We start from the raw sequence: 21658 nt of genomic DNA on the forward strand, positions 1-21658 counted from the left end.
GGTCCGCTCTTTGGGACTCGGTGCCACAGATACATGCAACTCGCCCCGTGTCGTTGCCCCACTTCATCATTAATTTTTAGCGAAAAATGTCACTTGATAAGGGCCTCCACTTTCAGCTCAGCCCAGGGCCCCATAAACCCTTAATCCGGCCCTGACCGCCTGCGTCAGTGATTCAAAGCCTCTACAAGTAGCCTATAATGTGCAAACTGCCAGGATTAAGCTCTCAAAGAAGCTTTCCCAACCCGAGGATAAAAATTCCATCAATCAATGTATGCTGTATGCAAAGAAGCTGGAAATATTTTGCATGATTTACGTTTATTATCATTCAATTGAAAGTGAGATGGACAGTGGACACACGACTATTAGGGCGCGTTTGAAAATGCAAACTCGGGAGAGGACGAAAGGATAAAGTCAACGTTCTGCGATGCCGAAATAAAATTAGATGTGGTTTTATTGATGCTTATTTGTTTCAATGCCGATAGATCTGAATTTTGTTGAACTGAACTTTGGGTATTTGCAATTTGTGTACCGACAATATCACACATCTTTATTTTTGTGTTTTGTACAGCTTTGTCTGATGCAATAATAAATTACAGGAACGAAGTTATTTGATATCATCTTGTTTGCTTGTTAGCTCATTTGTAGGCTACAATGCAAAGCCTGAAAAAAGATTTTTTTAAAAACATTTGGATGAACATTGTGTAGAAAATCCCGCATTTTTTCCAACATTTTGAGAAGTGCGTATGTTGAAAAAATTCAGAAACGTTTAGATTCGGTTTAGATTCCCCGCCAAATCGAATGTTCGCGGTAAAAATATCTTGCAGTACAGTACTCATCTCTGATACAATAGGATACATATCATACATCTGATACATCTCTGATACAAAGCCCTTCAGGCTTTGGCGAATGGCGACTAGCGTTTCATTTTCACAGGTATAGGCTGCGTGATAATTTATATTATTTCTGTCTATCTGGAATGGGCTACGATTTTTATAAAATGATGGTAACCGATTTTTAGAATCTAATAAGCTTAGTTTATAGCCTACTTTGTCTATAGGTGTAGTAGGATAGTCATACTTATATCGTTTTTTGGCTTAATATAAAATAGGGTTATCTATTCGAGACTTGTTTGTATTTCAGTTGCATGAAAATTTAAGGAAACTGAATCCGAAAGTGATAAGTTGCAAGTGCCAAGCAATATGGATTTTTACATTGTGTTTAATCAAATCTATCTTTCAGAAATTTGTATTTCTTTAAACCAATTTTTTTTAAAGCTTTGTTTGTTGTTTTATGGAAGGAAATATGTCATCTGTGCACAATAATCATTTAGACACTGGGGAACCTGCATTCAAACTTATGAAAAAATCAGCTCCAAACAAAGTTACTGTTGTTTTGGGGGCACAGTGGGGTGATGAAGGAAAAGGAAAAGTCGTAGATTTACTTGCAACTAAAGCAGACATTGTTTGCAGAGTTCAGGTATGCTGCATTTTATTTTTGCTAACTGCATAAAGACATGCTATTTATTTTCTTCTTTTGGTGTAGTGGGTTTGTTGTGACGGTATGTTTCTCTTTTGAATGAATCTATCATTCTATTAGTAACAAGAATGAGTTGACATTTCTAGAAATGTTGACACTATAAATGTGATGATAAATTTTGTTTAATCACTGATTTTATTACAAAAAACCTACTCATTATTGCTATTAAAGTGTATTTCATGACAGCTGTAGAATGTAGATCTATGCCGGAGCAATTGGAAGATCACACATTAATATAGGCCTACAGAAGCTGAGTATCTTTATTCATTGCTAATACTAGGGTACCGTACTGTACTAATTTTGTTGACCTTGAAACGTGGGAGCTGGTGTACTAGTCTCCTCTTTGGTCATAAATAGTTTGATTTAAATTCATGTCAAAGATTGGAATCAACCAAGACTTATATAGGGTATAGTGTGTGAACAGCATTCAGGTTGGTTATGCCTTTACTAGTTTGCCTTTACTTCTCTATTTTTTAACCCTAATCTTCAGGGTTAGGTGAGGGTTTCAGTTGGCTTTAGATAATTATTATTAACATAAGGCAAAGTAGTCAAGATACAAATGAGCTACTTTATCGTATAGTTTTGGTCGATTCCATACTATGACATCATGGCATTTTTTACCAGGGCGGAGACTTGTACAGTTGTACACCAGCTCCAAAATTTGACCTGTTTTTTTTTTAAAACTTTGAATTGATAATTAATCTTGACTTATTTTACTGAATAACTTTGTATTCTGTCATGGTTGGTAGCAGCCTGAAATTTGGTTTGTGAGCATTTTACAAACTTTGAACAAGGCAAAAAAAATGCATTTATTGACATTTGGTTGTCTTAGTTATACATAATGTTTAAAGTTTCTGTTGCTTGCCAATTTTTCCCTTAAATAGAGAGGCTTCTTTTTACAACCACAGAGGTTGCTTAGGCATATCTACAATCTTGACTTTTTAAAATAACTCTGAAATTACTGTGAAAATTAAGTTATGGATCTATTATACATATTATATATAATCTTCAAACAGCCGCGGATCTAGGAGTTTTTTTTTTGGGGGGGGGCAGAAAATTTGAAAGTGAATTAAAAAGTAATAAAAAGATAAAACAGATATGAACAATCAGTGGCGTAGCCAGGAATTTGGGGGGTTTTGACGGCCGGCGGGCTTAGCCCGACGGCGTGTTCGCCAAAGGCGACACCCAGCGGTGGGGGGCTTCTCCCAGAAAATTTTGAAAAATTACTTTGAATTTGGTGCATTCTGAGAGCAATTTCAACAAAAATATGAGTATAAATATTCCTGTAAAATGGTGCTGTCTGGTGGCATAGCAAAAGGATAAGATCATGTTTTCTTTGGCATTTTTTCGGTAATAAAGCTAAGTCTCTATGTTTTGTTGCTAATTCCTGGCTGAGATGTTTGGTATTGGCAAAACTCGCTCTTTTAATGCAGCTTCGCTTAACATTAGGCAAACTTTGTTTTAGAGACATGGAGACTGAAAGCATCATTCTCAATATCGTGACGTCACACGCGTGCCAGAGGGGGGTTGTAAGTCCGCTGTGGGACTAATATCAGCTGTTTAGAAGCATATCAAACCATTCAACAATTTCTCACAAAATTTCGGGGGGGGGGGGGCCCAGGCCCCTTGGCCCCCCCCATAGATCCACGCCTGTCTTCAAACAAGATATAATATAACAATTTCGCCTTTTTTGACTTTGATTGCCCTAGCCATTATTTTTTGTTGTTGTTGGGTGTAACAGCCATAGGCTACGTAGCACATTAACATAGGTTACATCATTTTTGCTGCTTTCCTATTTTTATATTTAATTCTATAATTATTATTCACACTTTAGTGTTTTCCTGGTCATCAATAAAAGCTTAATCTTATTATGCGTAAATAATCCTGATATTGCCTCTTTGTAACATTAATTATCATTTAACTATTACATTTTCTTTGATCAAGGCCACTAAAACCTAATTCATGTTAAACCTGGCTACTATTATGTTGGTGAGAAAAGTTTGTTTTCAGAATTCTGAGCATTTTTTCATTGGTTTCTGCTTTGCTTTCAAACTACTGTTATTTTGGTTTCTGAACGATATCAAGGAATGCTTGAATAGATGCTATTCAGTCTATGACTTCCTTGATATCTATCTGGTTGTTACACTTCTTTTACAGTAATCACATTTGTTAGGTGTTATCCCATTCATAATCTATGTGTCATCAATGTAAGTTCTTGCTATTGTAAAAATAAATATTTGAGCAGGTCCAGTTTTTACTTTTATAAAGATTTGTCTCTATCAAGCAAATACAACATTTCTTATAGTTGATAAGCAGAGCAAAAAGCAATTCTAATTGAAGGAATTTAACCAGTGGTTCCCAACCTTTTTTGGTGACGTTCTCTTATGTTGATTTTAAATATCTTGAACCCCCGCAAAACCTTTAAGTGACCCCCTTGGGGGCACAAACCCCAGGTTGGGAACCATTGGTATGTATAAAGTGAACCTGTATCCAACAAAAGTGCAAGTGCTCATACTGCTCAATCATGGTCATTTTTATAAAACAATGTTTATCAAACCCTTTTTTGTTTGAAAAGACTTTTGCTAATTTCATCTTAATTTCTTCTCAGTTACCTCGCAATTCTTATGCAGTTCAAAGGTTTGCGGCCCATGGTTTGAAAAGCACTGCTATATAATAGCAGCTGGGTTTCTTTTTTCGCTGAGACTTTTCGGTCATTTGTCCGAAATGGCTTGAAAAAATTCGGTCATTTTTTATTTTTTTTGGTCATTTTTAGTCATTTTTGGTTATATATAGTCATCATCATCATCATAATCCATCGTCGGTTTGTTCCCCACTAGTGGGGGTGGCCGATTGTTTCCGCGCAGCAATTGTTTTAATCCCTTTTCTCCATTTCACCCTGTCCCTTGCATCTTCCTCCTTCAGTCCGACTTTTTTAAATTCATCCTTCACTTGTTGTTTCCACGTTCTTCTTGGACGACCGCGTTTCCTCTTCCCATCCACCTTTAGATCTAGTGCCTTTCTAAGAAAACTTCCTTCCTCCCTCCTTATCACATGTCCATACCATCTTACTCCATTTGCCCTTGCCAGTTGGTCTATGGTCTCTCTCATCTCTAGCATATCCAACAATTCTTCAGTCCTTTTTTCCCTTCTCGTTTTCACCCCACACATTGCTCTCACCATTGACCTTTCCGTTCTTCTCAGGATTGCCAGTTCACTCTCTCTCAATATCCATGTCTCGCTACCATATAGCATTGCAGGCCGCACACAGCTCCGATATACTTTCCCTTTCATCCTTAGTGAGAATTTTCTGCCATACAACATTTCCCCACATTCCCTGAACTTTGCCCAGCCCAATCTTGCCCTTGTGGTCACCGCTGCTTCACATCCACCACTTCCAGTTATCCGATCACCCAGATAACAGAAGTCTGTCACTGTTTCGATGCCATGGCAGAACTCATCATCATGGCCTTCCACTTCATTCCTTCCTTTACTGCATTTCCCACAAACAAAACACTTCGCCAATCTTGTTGCGGCTCTCTTGACATTAGCACATCTTGCATGTACCCACTTTCCACATTCCTTGCATTGCATTGAATTTCTCATCACTCTCTTGCCACATATTCCACAGGGATCTACTTTGCTCTCAACAACTGTTCCTTCTGCTCCACTCACCATCACTTTTGTTTTTTCAAGATTCACCTTCATACCCTTGGTTTCAAATGCTTCTTTCCATTTCTCAAACTTTCTCTCCAGTCCCTCCATACTATTACTTGTCAAGACCAGGCTGTCTGCATACAAAATTTCACTCAATACGCCCTCCCTCACTCCTTCAGTTACAACATCAACCACAATAGCAAATATCAGAGGTGACAAAACTGATCCTTGGTGTACACCAACCTTCACAAAAAACTCGTTTGAATAATTTGATCCAACTCTCACTTTTGTTCTTGCATCCTCATACATAGACATCACAGCTCTCACTAATACCTCCGGTATACCTCTTTTCCTCATTGCCCACTCCATCACTTTCCTTGGTACTCTGTCAAATGCCTTTTCTAAGTCGACGAAACACATATATAGTTTTCTCTGCTTCTCTCGGTATTCCTCCTGCATTCTTCTCAATATAAACAGAGCATCCACTGTACCTTTTCCTGGCATAAATCCAAACTGCATATCATTTAATTTCACCAATGTTCTCAACCTCTTTTCTAGTATTCGCTCCACAATTTTCATTCCATGCTCTAGTAGTTTAACACCTCTATATGCACTGCAACTTCTCACATCCCCTTTTCTCTTGAACAATGGAACAAGAGTACTATGCTTCCACTCCTCCGGCATTCCCTCTCCATCTAATACCCTTTGGCTAAGTTGTAGCATTACTTCAATTCCCAACTCTCCACTTGCTTTTATCATCTCTACGCTCACTTCTGATGGACCGGCTGCTTTATGCAGTTTCATTTGTCCCATTGCCTCCACCACTTCATCACGAGTAACCTTTCCCACTGGACCCTCCACCAGATCAACCTCTGTCATATGATCCCATACATTCTCCTTATTCATAACATTTTCCATATGTTCCTTCCACACTTCTCCTCTGCTTTCCGGGCTGAAATGCAACTTCCCATCTCCACTCCTTATACATCTTCCCCCTACAATATCATTCCCATCCTTTTTCATTTGCTTTATGAGTCTGAATACTTTGTTTTGGCTTTCCCCCATTTTATTAAGTTCCTCCTCAGCACCATTCTTCATAGCTCTTGCAACAACCCTCTTTGCCTTCTTTTTCATACTCTTATACTTCTTTTTATTCTCTTCTGACCCATTTTTGCGCCACTGCTTGTATGCATCTCTTTTCTGTGAAATCGCATGCTTCACCTCTTCATCCCACCACCATGTGTCTCCACGATCCCTCCTCATTTTCTTTTTCCCACATACTTCATCACATGCTGCTAGGACACCTTTCTGAAATGAAGCCCACAAGTCCTGCGCACTCATGTTTACCAGCTCTTTTGCTCTTTTCACAAACTTAATTCTCGTTTCTTTTTCCTCCAGTTTCCACACATTTCTCACAAAAACTCGTTCTTTCTTCACAATTTTCTTCACTTTTTTCATATTTAAGTCTCCTACTACTAGTCTATGCTGCAACTCCCACGGAATTACTTTCACATTCTTCAAGTACTTTCTCTGTTCCTGCCCAACCACAATAAAATCAATTTCCGACTCATGTCCTCCTGAGCTGTAAGTCACCTTCCTTTTCTCTTTCTTTTTAAACCATGTGTTGGCAATACAAAGTTTCCTTTCATCACAAAATTCAAGTAGCATTCTTCCTTCCATGTTTCTCTCCCCAAAACCATACCCTCCATGAATGCCCTCGAACCCATTTGCTTGTTTTCCAACATGTCCATTAAAATCTCCTAATCCAAACACCAACTCTTTTGAACTCCGTAAATCCCATTCCTCTGCCAAAACATCATAAAAACTTTCCTTTTCTAAGTAATCCCTACCACTTTGAGGTGCATATGCACAGATTAGCCTCACTACCTCCTCTTCAAAAGCAAGTACCATTGTCATCACTCTGTCACTCCTTCTTCTAACTTCTATTACTTTCTCACACAATTCCTCTTTTACCAAGAAACCAACACCACCGATTCCTGTGTTATTTCCTGACCACCATAACTTATATCTCCTCCCATTGACACCTAAAAACCGCGCTGACTGTCCCCTCCATCTTACTTCCTCTAGGCAACATATATCCACCCTTCTTTTTCTTAGTTCTTCACATATTTCAGTTCCTTTACCACACAAACTTCCCACATTTCAGCATCCGATTCTAACACCATAATCTTTTTTCAATGTTTTTTTGTTTTCTTGGAACCCAGAGATTCTTCGCACCCCTTGCCCATCTAAGGGCTGCTGGGGACTAGGGGCCATTTTTAGCTTTTGCTGCATTTAAATAATATTTTGGAGCAAAGATTTTCCAGCCGGATGCCCTTCCTGACGCTAACCACAGTTATTGGCGGTGGGCCTAGCCCTAGCCTTTACTTAAAAAAGTATTTCCTGCAAGGCAGCAGGATTTCTAACAAGTTTTAGCCAACCAGTCGAGGTTGTTGCCCATGAGGTGGGACGTGGACCCACTTGTTAGTTTGGTGTGTGATCAAGACCAGTGTTCCCCAAGACCCATGGTGTAACAATCCATGGCGACTGCCCATAGTCAATTGACTATATATTTTTTCGGACATTTTGACCGAATTGACTATATTTTTTTCGGACCCTTTGCTAAAAAATCGGTCAATGACCGAAAAAAAAAACCCAGAATAGCAGATGTTTGCATCAAAAGGTTATCGTAGTGCTGTGTATACCACAGGTTCATTATGCAATTACTTTCCTTTTTTAATTGATCAATAGGGTGGGAACAATGCTGGACATACTGTTGTGGTAGATGGTTTATCTTATGACTTTCATCTGTTGCCGAGTGGGATTATCAACAAAAGTTGCACTGCTGTAATTGGTAATGGTGTTGTTGTAAATATTCCTGAACTTCTTAATGAAGGATTGAAGAATGAAGAAAAGGGTATGGTATTTATATATATTTTATAAAGCTATAAACATTCAAACCAGATTGAAACTATTGTATATTAGGGTGGGCCGTTTTTGACTTTTTTTTGAAATTCAAAAACGGCTAGTCATAAAAAGTGGCACATGCATGAAAAAATTACGTGTGCAAAATTTCATCAGTTTGGGGGTGCATCTTCTGCCCCCGCAGGGGGGTCAAACTTTCAATTTTTTGAAGAAGAAGGGGAAATTTTACTTTCCGTTTTAACATAATTTTTTTTATAATTTTTCTACTGGCTAGTTATAAATTGTAAGTGGAATGTATCCAGAACTTTCCTATGTAAAGGCAAGTTCGAAGCTTAAGGTTTACTGCCCCCGCATCGACGACCAAAATGCTGAATTTTCACCAATATTTGAAATGCTATTTTGTCATTACTCAATAAACAAACTTGTCGCAAAAGGGCGAGATGGTGTTAACGCTGTACGCTCATTTATGTTTTGTCCATTAACTTTGCAGGATGATACGAATGAGGTACGAACATCAGTACATATTCATGATAAAGAGTTACAAAAAAAAGAATAGTCTTTTGAAGTCAAATTCTAGAGGTGGGCCTAAATTTCAGCAAAATTTGGACCAAATGAAAGAATCTGCAAAGCAAAAATATTTGAAATCGGTTGTTGTAGCCTAAGTGTTCCAATTTTCTGCAATGTACTTGCCCGCAGGAAAATCGTGTCCCTGTTACAGAACAACAGTTCCGTCTTGATCAAAGAACAACTCGCATAATGGTGATTGATAAACATGATAAATCGGCCACAAAATCTAATTTTAAACGTTTTCCGAGGAGACTCGCAAGATCAGAACAATTCAGTTCTTTATGTGAAGACCCAGGAGCAGGCACAAGTAGCGCTTTAGTTAAAACACCTTTAACTTCTTATTCAAGCTCAGAAACTTTGTCATCCAATGAAGAACGCTGCAAAGATTTTGACTATCAACCCAGTTTGGCCTCGGAAAACCCTAGAAAAAACAAGGTTACTTCCAGTTTAGTTGTATTTGCTGAATCATGCGATCGTACTGGTATTTCAGATAGGTCTGCAGCACTTAGCCTATTGCTTCATCATTTCTACAAGATGCGGGAGTTGTCAATCAGTCATAGATAAAAGCAAAGTGAGAAGAGCGAAAAAAGAAATGAGGTTTACAACTCAAATGGAAAGTAGGCCTATCATGTGCATAAATTTGCAAAGCATATATTTTGATGGCCGAAAAGATTAAACCATCAAACAAGATGAAATTGGTAGGAAACTTCGAAAACGTTTCGCAGTTGAAGAGCACATTACTTTACTTGAGGAGCCAAGTTCTCATTTCATTGGTCATTTTATTGCAGCCAACGGATCTAGTGTGTCAATAGCTACCGGGATTCTTGAATATCTTGGATCCAATAAAATTAGCTACGATAATGTAATGGCAATTGGATGCGATGGAACCGCAATAAACACAGGTCAAAAAGGCGTCGTGATAAAGCTCCTGGAAGATTATTTCCAAAAGCCACTTCAATAGTTAATATGCCTACTCCATAGTAATGAATTGCCTCTTAGGCACCTTATAAAAGATATGGCAATACTAGCAGACCTGATAGCTTCACTGGGCCCATTATAAAGCAGCTAGCCACTGTCACACAACTAGATGTTGTAAAATATAAAGCAGTTCCGGCACCAGAGATTGAAATTGATGAAAAGGACCTCAGCACTGACCAAAAATATTTTCTACACATGCACAGAACAGTGAAAAGTGGAGATATATCAATTCATTTCGCATATAGGGGTCCAGGTATGATGAACCACTCAAGATGATTGAACACAGCCAATCGAATTCTACGTTTATACGTTGCATCTAACGCGTCAGCTGTATTGGTGGAACGTGTGGACTATATTATGAATGTTTATATTCCAGTATGGTTTGCCATTATAAAGGAAAGCAATTTCACTAATGGCTGAAAACATTTCTTTAAAATTCTACACTCTGCTCAGAAGCTATCGAATAAAGCTCGCAATATCCTCAACAAAGTAATATAGAGGAATGCGTTTTATGCCCATCCTGAAAACATTTTGATTGCAATCATATGTTATACCAAAGAGTATGTAAGGGAACTAAGATTGAAAAGAATTTTCAATTCAAGAATATTATGATCTTATAGCACTCGTCAGCAAAAATTCACCCTGTCAATATTGCAGTTCAGTTCCGAACGTTACTTTGAGATGACAGACTGGCAAAATATTCCAGTTAAGGAACCCCCCAGCGATGCGTGGTGTTGACAGCAATGTGATAAAAGAGCACATCAAAACAAAGATGCCTTCACAACAGTTGTTTTGTACGTTTTCTCTGCCACATACAACAGATGCTCAAATTGCTCATCACATGTGGTGGACAGCATTGAAAGAGATGGGTAGCCTACATTAAAGCAATATTACAATCAAGAAAACAAATTCCTAGGTTCCAGTCGAAACAAGATTTTATGATTCATTAGACTTCAGCCAGAACTAAATTTGAGCAATAATCTGGGGAACTGGCTAAAAGACCTTGTTGTTTGTTGTATTTTTGACACAATTTCGTTTTTTGTTTTGTTAACACAAGTTCTTTTTTATCGTTACATTGCTGTCAAACAAAATTTACTCTTGTATGTGGTTCTGTAGTAGCCTATCAAGTGAACGTTTAATAGTTTGTAAATGACAAATTTGTGTAAATAAGATCATGATAACAATTCACGTGGAACTGTACAGTACATTTCATTTACGGAACCTGCAGATCATATTGCTTTTATTCTGAAGTAAATTATAGGTTGCGTTTTATAGCTGCAACGCCTGCAACTGATCAAACGTAGGCTAATATTGCTTTTAATTTAAGCAAGACTACGTCTTATAGTTTGTCAGTTCGTATCATCCTGCAAAGTTAGTGGACAGAACATAAATGAGCGTACAGCGTTAACACCATCTCGCGCTTTTGCGACAAGTTTGTTTATTGAGTAATGACCAAATAGCATTTTAAATTGGTGAAAATTCAGCATTTTGGTCGTCGATGCGGGGGCAGTAAACCTTAAGCTTCGAACTTGCCTTTACATAGGAAAGTTCTGGATACATTCCACTTACAATGTATAACTAGCCAGTAGAAAAATTATAAAAAAAATTATGTTAAAACGGAAAGTGAAATTTTCCCTTTTTTTTCAAAAAATTGAAAGTTTGACCCCCCTGCGGGGGCAGAAGATGCACCCCCAAACTGATGAAATTTTGCACACGTAATTTTTTCATGCATGTGCCACTTTTTATGACTAGCCGTTTTTGAATTTCGAAAAAAAGTCAAAAACGGCCCACCCTATTGTATATTACTATATTAGATTTGTTGTCCTTTCCAATTTTTGCTGTTATATTTTCAATGCTGTATTTTAAGATGAATTGTGGTGTGAGATATGCCATCAATTTATAATGTATGTACTATATTATACACATTGTATAGTGTATATGAACATACAAAATATATGCAAATATAATATGCACAAACACATATAAAATTATTTCGATTACTGTTAAAACTTGAGAAGTTCAATGATAATTAGAATGACAAAATTCCAAATTAGTGTACTTTTACAGTACTGTATGGTTTGGTGCCACATGCAGATAAGGCGCTCGCTTTCTAATCTTACAATCCTGGTTTGACTCCCGGCTCAAGCTGGTTGTTGAAAAACACCGCTCAGGCGCTCACCTCTACCCAGGGTGTAATAAATTGTATGGGCGAAGTTGCTGAAGGAAAGTCAGCTGAGAGAAAGCAAAGATCACTCTACTCTTGTTAGGGCCGATGGCTTAGTACAATGAAAACCTTTTCTTCTCATCCCCGATGCTTGGATCAAGTATGGGACTCACTTTTATGTACAAATTTTCTTCATACTTGCACAATGTACATTGTACAATTGTACATTTTACTCGCTGATCACAAAAATATCGCATTTATAAAGCTGATACGTTTGCTGCAGAAATGCGAGTGGTTGTGTCAATTAGCTTTTGGATTTGTCTTGTATTTTGAAGGGTTGACGTGGTGGAGAGATAACCTGATCATCTCAGACAGGGCACACATAGTCTTCAAGTTTCATCAGCATGTTGATGGTCTTTTGGAGGCAATGAAAGGAAAACAAAAGTAACAATGGCGACCTTTTGTTATTAATTTATTATTGGTTTTACTTTTATAGATAGCCTACCGCATGTAATTTATGATAGGTTTTTTTATGTTTTTCACAAACTGTACCGGTAGACTTCTTTTTCATCTTGATGCTACGTGTTTGCTGTGTTATGTGGTTTTCACAGCTGTGTGTTCCGAAAGCTCGTGAAAAACCGCTACCTATTAATCACAGCGAGCTCACAGCATTGGGCTAGGTTGAAAAAGAACATTTAAGTGAAATAAATAATGATCATGCTGCTAAAACCTAAACTCAATCCATTGCATTTTAATATTTTGCTTGAAAACGAAACAGGAACTGTTTTCTTGGTGCCATTTTAAGAGATTAGTTGTTTCACAAAATTTCTGTTTAATTTGGTTTTGGTCGTGCAAAATTGAATTAATATTAAATTAGACGCTGTCATGCCATCATACCATGAATTGCAAACATTTTCCCCCTACTGATTTAACATTAATAAGCATCATGGACTGTTGATTGAAATCCCTTAGTTTGCGCTATGCTGACAGCCGTGTGGTAAAAATAAAAACAGGAACTAAAAGTCATACCACGCCACCCGATTGCGAACGTTGCATTTCCTTTTCAAAACATTATCTTTCAACGCTTGACTGTCTGAGCTCGATCTTGACTGATAAAGCAACACGTTCAGCAATTGGTTTTTCTATGGGGATTTCTACGTTTCAAAATGTTCGAAAAAAAGTCAGTTGCACTACAATTCTTTTTGATTATCGTTTGAAGGATATCTTAAGTTTTTTTTGTCTACGTCTAGACTTGGAACGACGAAGAAAGGCATTGGTCCTACCTACTCTTCCAAAGCAGGAAGAGTGAGTTTACGACTTTCTGAATTGTTGGGCAAAGACAGCATTTTTGAAGAAAGGTATGCAACTTTTTCCAGGAGCTGATGGAATTAAGTATCGGTATTTTTTATTCTTTTTTGGTATTTCTAACTATTCTTCTTCTTGTGACGTACTGCTCTTAGTTCCCTAGAATGATGTTTAAATTTATTTTTTATACTTAGCGTTTGTGTTAAAGACGTTTTATATTTCTTGGGTGTTTTCAATAGCAGCTGTGCAGTCATGCACTTTGTCTTGGTCCTTTATAAAGGCCACTTTCTAAGTGTCAGTTTGTTTACTGAAACCAATGCTTCTTCTATGTTGAGCTGCAGAATGCTGCAGAAACCAATGCTGTGTTCTGAGCATTGCAGAGGTAACACTTAGCCTTCCTTCTCCAGGTTTACAGCCCTGGTGAATCTCTACAGGCAACAGTTTGATGACGTCGACATCGACGTTGAAGCTGAGTTGGAAAAATACAGAAAACTTAGAGAAGAAATTCGACCAATGGTGAGAAGAAAACTTCCCACCATTTCAATACTTCGTCAGTTCAACGTGATCGCTGCATGAACATTTATACTTTTTTTTACCAACGCAGGTCAAAGATGTGGTGTACTTTATGCATGAAGCAATTCATTCAGCAAAGCCAAAGACAATTTTAGTTGAAGGAGCTAATGCCACGATGTTGGATATCGATTTTGGTATTTATTATACAGCTCTTTCGTTGGAACGGTGTCACTGCGTTTGGGTAACACTGAACGATCATCATTGGCTAATCATTTTACCTATGTTTGATGTAATTTTGCTAGTGAGCTTGCTTTCTTGTACCCAGGGCAAGCAAGACGAAGCAATGCAAACTGACTGAACATTACAATAAAAATAGATTAGACGTATTTACAAATAATTTGACCAGTTGAACGTTATCGGCTTATCCTGATGAGGCCTTAAGATAAGCTGAAAACGTTCGACTGTTTAAATTATTTGCAAATATGTGCAGTAGTACATTATTGTAATGCTCAATTCTATTTTGTTGTTTTGCCTTGTTTTTTTTTTTGTTTTATAGCGAAGTTAAAATCTTGATTTGCATACAGGTACATATCCCTATGTAACTTCCTCCAACTGCACCATTGGAGGTGTCTGCACTGGCCTTGGCGTCCCACCCAATTGCATCGGTGAAGTAGTCGGAATTGTCAAAGCCTACACAACCCGAGTTGGAAGCGGGCCTTTGCCGACAGGGCAGAAAAATGTGAGTGGAAGTAGAGTGCAGCTGTTTTAATCGATGTTCACAATTGATACTGTATCCTAAATTGTAGTTCTAAATTGATACCGATGCTGTTGACAATTGATACTTGTTTACAATCTGCTATCGATCTTACCAATAAAAACGTGACGTTCACCATGTAGTTTTTAGAAGTCTATGTCTTCTCAAAGTTTATTTCAATAGTATTGGCTGCATAGCTGTCATCATGTGAGACGTTTGTGTATGACCGTTTTAAGGAAATCGGTGAAACTCTTCAAAGAGTTGGCCACGAGTTTGGCGTTACCACTGGACGCCCCAGAAGATGCGGTTGGCTGGATCTGGTCGTCATCAAGTATTCCCACATGATCAACAACTTCACATGGTTGGTTCAGTTCGCATGATCGTTTGTGCAACATTTACCTTATTAAGTTTACAAAGTACTATCGCGCTAACTTTTGTCACCGAAAAAGTGATTCACTCTTTTCGTGACCGATTTTGTTTCTTTTTTGGCGACGTTTAGGAAATGTAGAAAACAACTTGCGTTTGTTGGATATCCAATTATGCATTTCCTTTATATTGCGCACAATGAATACTTCTGTATTCGTGCACTCAAGAAAATAGACGTATTTCTTCCGTCAGCGTTTGGTAAAGTTTCAAGATGCCAGGAATGGTGGAGGCTGTTGCAAGGATTAAGGAAGAAAACACAGGTAAATGATGAAATAGATAAGGTCGGACTGAAGGAGGAAGATATGTTGGACAAAATAAAGTGGAAAAACGGAGTGAAGACAATTGCTGTGTGGAAAAAAATAACCATGTCCACCAGTGGAGACGTAAATCATTTCTTCGTATACATCAATTGTTCGTGTAGTGAATTGTTCGTAAACAGGTGATAGGTCAAATGTTTGTGAACAATCTTTCAGTCGTTACTCAGGGGCGCCGGAAGCGGGGGGCAGGGGAGCATCATGGATGGACAGGGGGCAATGGTGCCCTTTTAAAGTCATGTAAGCTACTGCACATTTTGCAATATAACAATTTCTGCTATTCGCTTTTAGCCTAATTATAACACAGGCCAACAAAAAATTTTTGGCACAAATAAAGGTGAGAGTCATTTTAAAGTATTTCAAGGCCCCTGATTCCGAAAATGCACTTAGTTTTTTCGAATTGGCTCTAGTTTTCGAGATATTCGACAATGAAAATATTTTTGAAATCGTTAATCAAAAGCTTTCACTCAAATGCTCAAAATAATATTCACAGCACAAATTCTGCAACACAGTAGGTTACATCATTTAACATAGCATGATGTCCTTCTTTGTATACCGGACACTTGTATCATTACTCGATAGTGAGCTGATAGATGAGTATTATCGCTATATCTTATCTTAAAAGTTTTAAAAACAATGGCCTTTCAGCAACAAAAGTGCCCTTTTTCATAATCCTGCCCCCCCCCCCAGTCAAAAATTGTTTCGGCGCCCCTGTTGTTACTCGTGCAGGACATTACCTTTGAAAATGCTCAAATTTCCAATAAGTAGTTTCTTGCCCTTGTGCGTTAAGTGCACTATAATCTTTGTAAAGCTGGCCACCATACAAAAGTATTGGATTTCCTTTTTCGCTGCCATTGTGAATCAGGGACTCTACACTCTGTCTGCTCGTCTACAGCACTTCACATCTAGCACATCTCTAGCATATACGCTACCCTAATTAATTGTTCGTAAAGAATTGTAACTGTTTTATGAACAATTAGTATTACGGTCAATTGCACGCACGAAGAAATGCTTTACGAAGAATTGTTTTACGAAGAATTAACTTTACGAACAATTGTTTTACGAACAACTGTTTGCGAAAAAAACGTGGGACACCTAACATATGATATCCGCCCTTCAAGTTAAGTTGCTTTGCACTGTAGTTTTGATATGCGCCTTGTATATACTGTACATTAAGTTCTTTGACCAAATAACTTTACGGTGGCTAAACGTTCAGACTTTCAATACGATGGATCTTCCATTTTTCATGGCAAGACTTGAAAACACTTTAATTGTCTTATTGTTTGGGTTTTTAACTGGGACATAATTTTGCATTGCACAAAGTTCCTCTGAAACCGTCCTTGCGCTCTCCAAAGTAGCAAAAGTCGCCGACTCTGCTATCTGGGGTATTATCTACAACAGTAGAACATATCGGATCAGTCGTGAGCGTGGCCCACGATCGTGAGATATCTGCATGATTGACAGTATCACGCCGATATAACTTCCACGAACAGAGGTAATCAGTCACATTTATCGGCGGATCGGAACCAACAGAAAGCATATAATACATTGACTTGTTTGCTTCAGATACGCATGCATACGTTCTACACATCCTTAGGAGGTTTCATTTCGTTGCAAGCAAATGTATGACCTTTAACGGTCGACACGGTGGTTAAGTTCTCTTTGTTGTGTTATCAGCACAAAGGCCTTCGTTCGGTTTCTAGAAACTAATATATATTTACCGGTTTTTAAATATCATCCACTCACGTCGCCAAATCGCTTTCCTCTCACGGGAAGCTATTTAAGAAATGCGTGTTAGAACCGCATGACTGAGCATTGCAGATTGAGGATTCTGACCTTTTTGCCTTGAAATTTACCGCTTTCGAAACACGTGGTCACGTTGCTTGCTGCAGCGCAATGTCTCCGACTGACGTTACTACTTATTTTCTTAGACTTAGAGATTCTTGTCTTTTCTCGATATGAACAGGGTCACATTTTGTAATTAACAGGAATTGTTACACCGCATTTGCTTTGAAGAAACCTCTTACAGTTTTTTGGACATAAACTTTTGTTATATTTTTGCTTAAAATAAGGATTGTTTCTAGCACTAAGTAGGTTTAAAAAAAAACGTATCGTGTTTCATTGCAATTTGAAATTTGGGACAACATTTTAGAAGATTGCCGTGATTTATGTAATATACCCTATTAACTTTTGTACACTATTATGCCGATTTTGATTACTTATGTAATTGATAACTGAGAAAATAAAGACAGGCTTTTGCTTGCGCTTCATTTTCATATTATATAGGCAAAAGCCAAAATGTTTGAAAAACGCTTTTTGATTTACAGTATTGCCATTACAAAGTTGGATATTCTTGATGGCTTCGAAACGATTAAAATTGGGGTTTCGTACAAGTACGAAGGGCAAACCCTCCCTGCTTTCCCCGGTAGGTATATTTGCGCTCTGTCTTAACATATTGTTGCTATCTTTCTGTTTCCTGGTCACGTTGTTCTGTCGTGTTGAAATGACATTTCAGTTCCTCAAAGGCTATTTTTTGCCAATGATTCTGTGATGTTGATGACTTACTTCAGTCGTTGCTTGAAGAAGTTATCTTCAGAAAAAGTTTGCTTAGTTTCATGTTTAAACTAACCATTGATCAACGTAGCGGTAGTTGTGGAAATCCTTGTCCGCGTAACTTTAAACTGGTCTGTAGCTCAACATTAATAGAAAAAAAATCATACAAACCCACGTTGTAGCAGCTGTGCCGCTGTATCTTCCGGAAGTAAAACAAAAGAATGTAATTACTATTTTGTATTAAAGCAAAGATTGCGTGCTGTATGCAGTATGGCTGTGTTTCTCAACCTTTTGTGGTTCATGACCCCCTACGGTGTTTAATACAGCCTGCGACCCCTTCCTGCTATGTTTTTTTTATAGATATACAAATTAGCACAAAAATACATTTCAATAACATTTAATTTCAAAAAACTGCTGAATGTTACAACTTTTAATGCGACGGTTGACTCTGCAACTGCTTAGCCAACTTCGAAATTGGTGTTGAGTGCTTGATAACGCCTAGCTCATACTGTAGCATCTTCAACTTTCTTTCGATTTCTTGCCTTCGTTTTGATATGGACAAGAGCTGAAAAAACACTTTCGCACAGGTATGTTGTGGCAAATGGAAGTAATATTCGAAATTCGCTGTAATATTCGAAAAGCTTGGGTATGATTTACGCATAGCACACCAGAAGTGAGAGAGTGGCATTTTATAAAAAACGTCACATGAGGAAGAATAATTTTGAAGATCATAAAATTGGTCTTGTAATTCATCTGGAATATCAGCAACATCCAAAGCAGTAGAGAACGGATTTCGACTTAGTTCAAATGCGGCATCTCTTTCTTTGAGCTCATAGAAATATCGTTCTACTTGAACAAACGATGATAAATTGGTCTACAACTGAGCTACGCGTTCTCTTTCGTAACAGTGCAACCAATTAGTCACTTGCTACGACATGTATACTAAAGTGATTGCTGCAAAGATTTTTTCATTTATTCGGAAATTTTTGCAATTTAGAAAAACTTTTGTGAATATCTTTGCGACCCCCATAAAATGACTTTCGCGACCCCCCGGTTGAGAAACGCTGCAGTATGGGAAACAAGAGACGTTAAATCGTATACATGGAATTTTCAACATTTTTTTATATGTATTTTAATTCTATTCTAACATCAGACAATTTTACTTTCAGCTTCCCTTGAACTTCTAGAAAAAGTTGAAGTTGATTACGTAACCTTGCCAGGCTGGAAGTCATGCACGAGTTCCTGTAGAACGTTTTCCGATTTACCTCAAAACGCTCAAATGTACATCAAGAAGATTGAAGAGGTTTTGCAAATCCCAGGTCAGCTGTTTCGATTTGAATACCTGGCGAAGTAAAATAATTTGCTGGCTACAATGATGCATAGCGTTAAAGATCGTGTGGTTTACAATGTTTGTATTGGTTCCCAGAGAGCAAATCAATCGTTTTTTACATAGATGCAACGTCTACAGCCGTTGAATCAATGTATAAAGACTGATTTGCTATCTGGGTTTGAACATGTCCGCCCCTTTTGCTCGGTTGGTTAAGCATCCGACTCTGTTTACAAAGACAGCGCAAAATCAAACAGCGCTGGTTCTGTTCTCTGGGTGTGCGCTTGAGGCCTTGAGCAATGCACTTAAGGACTGCTCTCCGTTCATCGGCATCCAGTGGATGGAATAATTCATTGACAACAAGCAGAAACTTTACTTTGTCAATCTCGGTGACCGGGCTTGCGTCAGTGGTTCTATAAACATGCGAAACTGATAGGATTAAGCATTCGAGGAAGCTTTCTCAGTTAAGATTTCCTGAATCAAATCAGTCCGGAAGTTTAGTTGTAACTCCCAACTTAATTCATATCAAATCTAGAATCAGTTTTCAAAGGGATTTTAATTAGAATCAAGTATCGTGTTGCCCTGGGTTTAAAGTAAAAAAAAAGCAGAAACAATACCTGATATAACCACCAGAAGAAGTCAGTCGGGTTTCATTGACGAAACGTAAACGCAGCAATCACCTTACACATCTTGTGATAGCTTGCATCAGAAGAACGTATCGTGTTATTGATCATAAACAATGTATGATTTCAGTGAAATGGATCGGGGTTGGACAAGCACGTTCAGATGTCATCCAGCGGTATTAACGCTTATGTTCCTTCACAAGAATTGCATTTGTTTCTGTGATCACCGTGGTGCCTTAAGAAGTTCGATTTTAATCGTGTCCGTTAGGCTTCGGCTTTATAATTTATGATAAAGCTTATCTTACCCCTCGACGGTTTGTCAGTGGAAGTGTAGAATTGGAATCGTTAGCAGTGACGCAGTGTTGTCACTGCAGTTCCGTTTTGTGTTGTTGTAATTGTTAAAAAAAGCGTGTGGATTAAAAACTTTTTCTCGTACCTCATTGCTGAGCAGCCGGCACTGGTCATTTTTTTTGTTATTGCATTTTTCAACACACAAAATGCACAAAGTTGAGATTAAGTTAGACCATACTATAGTTGATAGTTCTCTTTTTGCCTCTTTCTGTCTACACTACAAATAGAATAATACACAAATTTGTATTTTTGTCGTTTAACTTGCAGTTTCTTCCACTAGATATGCAGGTGAAGAAGCAACCGTTTGCTGAATGATTGTATTTTATGTATGCGGTAGGCTTAAAGTAAGGTAAAGGGGGTCCCATACTTGATTCAAGTGTCGGGTATGAGAAGATAAGGTTCTCATTGTACTAAGCTTTCTGCACTAAGGTGAGTAGGGTGGCCAATTCCTTTCTCTCGGCCGCCTTTACTTCAGCAACTACGCCCACCCAATTTATTACACCCTGGGTAGAGGTGAGCGGTGTTTTCAACAACCAGCGGAAGCCGGGAGTCGAACCAGGTTTGCATAATTGGAAAGCCAACGCCTTACCCGTTGCTCCATCCCACCGCTGAGGCTTAAGCTTATTCAAATGAAGGTTGGAATCTTTGAGGTTTATTTGCTGCTGTAAGCAAAATCGTTGGGAAAGAAGCGCATGCGGAGCGGAAACAGATGGGCCACGTTGTACGGCGATATCCGAAGATGCAAATTGAACATATTTCAAGCACAATACACTCGTTTCGACCCTTCTCACCCAAAGCAGAACGAACTAGGTCGCTGAATTTCAAGGAAACAGAAAATTTAAGTCAGTTTGAAATCCCTTAGATGCATTGCGAAAAGTTTGACGTACGATGTTGTGTTGTTACCATAATGAACGACACGTCACACTGTGGTTTTTCCTGTCAATATAGCACTAGACTTATATCGTGCTTTTATTCGGCATATTATAGGAATCAGAAAAAAATGACTTCACGTGTAAATGTCGTGTAATACACACGCTAAAAATATGTATGCTATACCATTTAAGTAGAGGCTTAGCCACTCCGTAGAATCCATGTTATCTCTCATCATTACGCCTCTTGCTTAAATGTTACGATTATTTCCTCTTTACTCGACAGCTGTCGCACAAGCATATTTTATTGTCAAACTCCAGTTGTAAATTTGTCCCAAAAAAAAACAGGCCTCCACACTTTTTCATGCCTGGGATTAGTCTTTCCATTGTCTGGTATCTTTCCTGCGATGACTAATTTCCCGTGAGATACTCGTGTGCATCCATTGTTCAATGTTCAGGTAGTGTTGAAGCTGCGAATACCACAAGATGTGATATGACAAACGTTCTTCTCTTGTGTTGTCGCTATATGTCAGGGCATCTGTTGGTTAACCACTGCCTGGTGTCGTCGTCGATAGAAACGAGGCCTTCCATACCATGAGGTGGTCTGTATAGCCGACAATCCTTGATAATGTGGGCTGCCGTCTGCACTCTCTGCCAAGCCCCAGCGTAACGTTGAATTGCACAAATGAAGTGCCCCTACGGGAGAAGGTAATAAAATCAGTGGGGAATCAAGCCAGCTCCTTGCTACAGCTGTGAACTGTCGGTTCATTTCTGCTCTTCATCCGGCAGTTCAATCTTA

At 38.3% G+C, this 21658-nt stretch overlaps 1 protein-coding gene across 1 annotated transcript; it reads left to right on the forward strand.

The window, feature by feature from the left end:
• Window positions 1-1243: 1243 nt before the first annotated feature.
• LOC145780367 (adenylosuccinate synthetase isozyme 1 A-like) lies at window positions 1244-20234 on the forward strand. The gene is made up of 11 exons (XM_082592070.1): window positions 1244-1476; window positions 7942-8107; window positions 12160-12268; window positions 13075-13182; window positions 13537-13645; window positions 13734-13836; window positions 14227-14381; window positions 14633-14757; window positions 17464-17561; window positions 18859-19008; window positions 19770-20234. Exons 1-11 carry the CDS (start codon window positions 1291-1293, stop codon window positions 19820-19822), a joined length of 1362 nt encoding a protein of 453 aa, XP_082448196.1. The 5' UTR covers window positions 1244-1290; the 3' UTR covers window positions 19823-20234.
• Window positions 20235-21658: the final 1424 nt, after the last annotated feature.

The sequence above is a fragment of the Aplidium turbinatum genome, chromosome 1 (genome assembly GCF_918807975.1).
Source record: "Aplidium turbinatum chromosome 1, kaAplTurb1.1, whole genome shotgun sequence".
NCBI lineage: Eukaryota > Metazoa > Chordata > Ascidiacea > Aplousobranchia > Polyclinidae > Aplidium > Aplidium turbinatum.

Bases quoted from the DNA above. Each gene is read 5' to 3' on its own strand.
- LOC145780367 (XM_082592070.1), top strand. From the start codon at position 1,291: ATGGAAGGAAATATGTCATCTGTGCACAATAATCATTTAGACACTGGG. The intron at 1,477-7,941 runs GTATGCTGCATT...ATTGATCAATAG, and splicing joins ACATTGTTTGCAGAGTTCAG to GGTGGGAACAATGCTGGACA. The intron at 19,009-19,769 runs GTCAGCTGTTTC...GTATGATTTCAG, and splicing joins AGAGGTTTTGCAAATCCCAG to TGAAATGGATCGGGGTTGGA.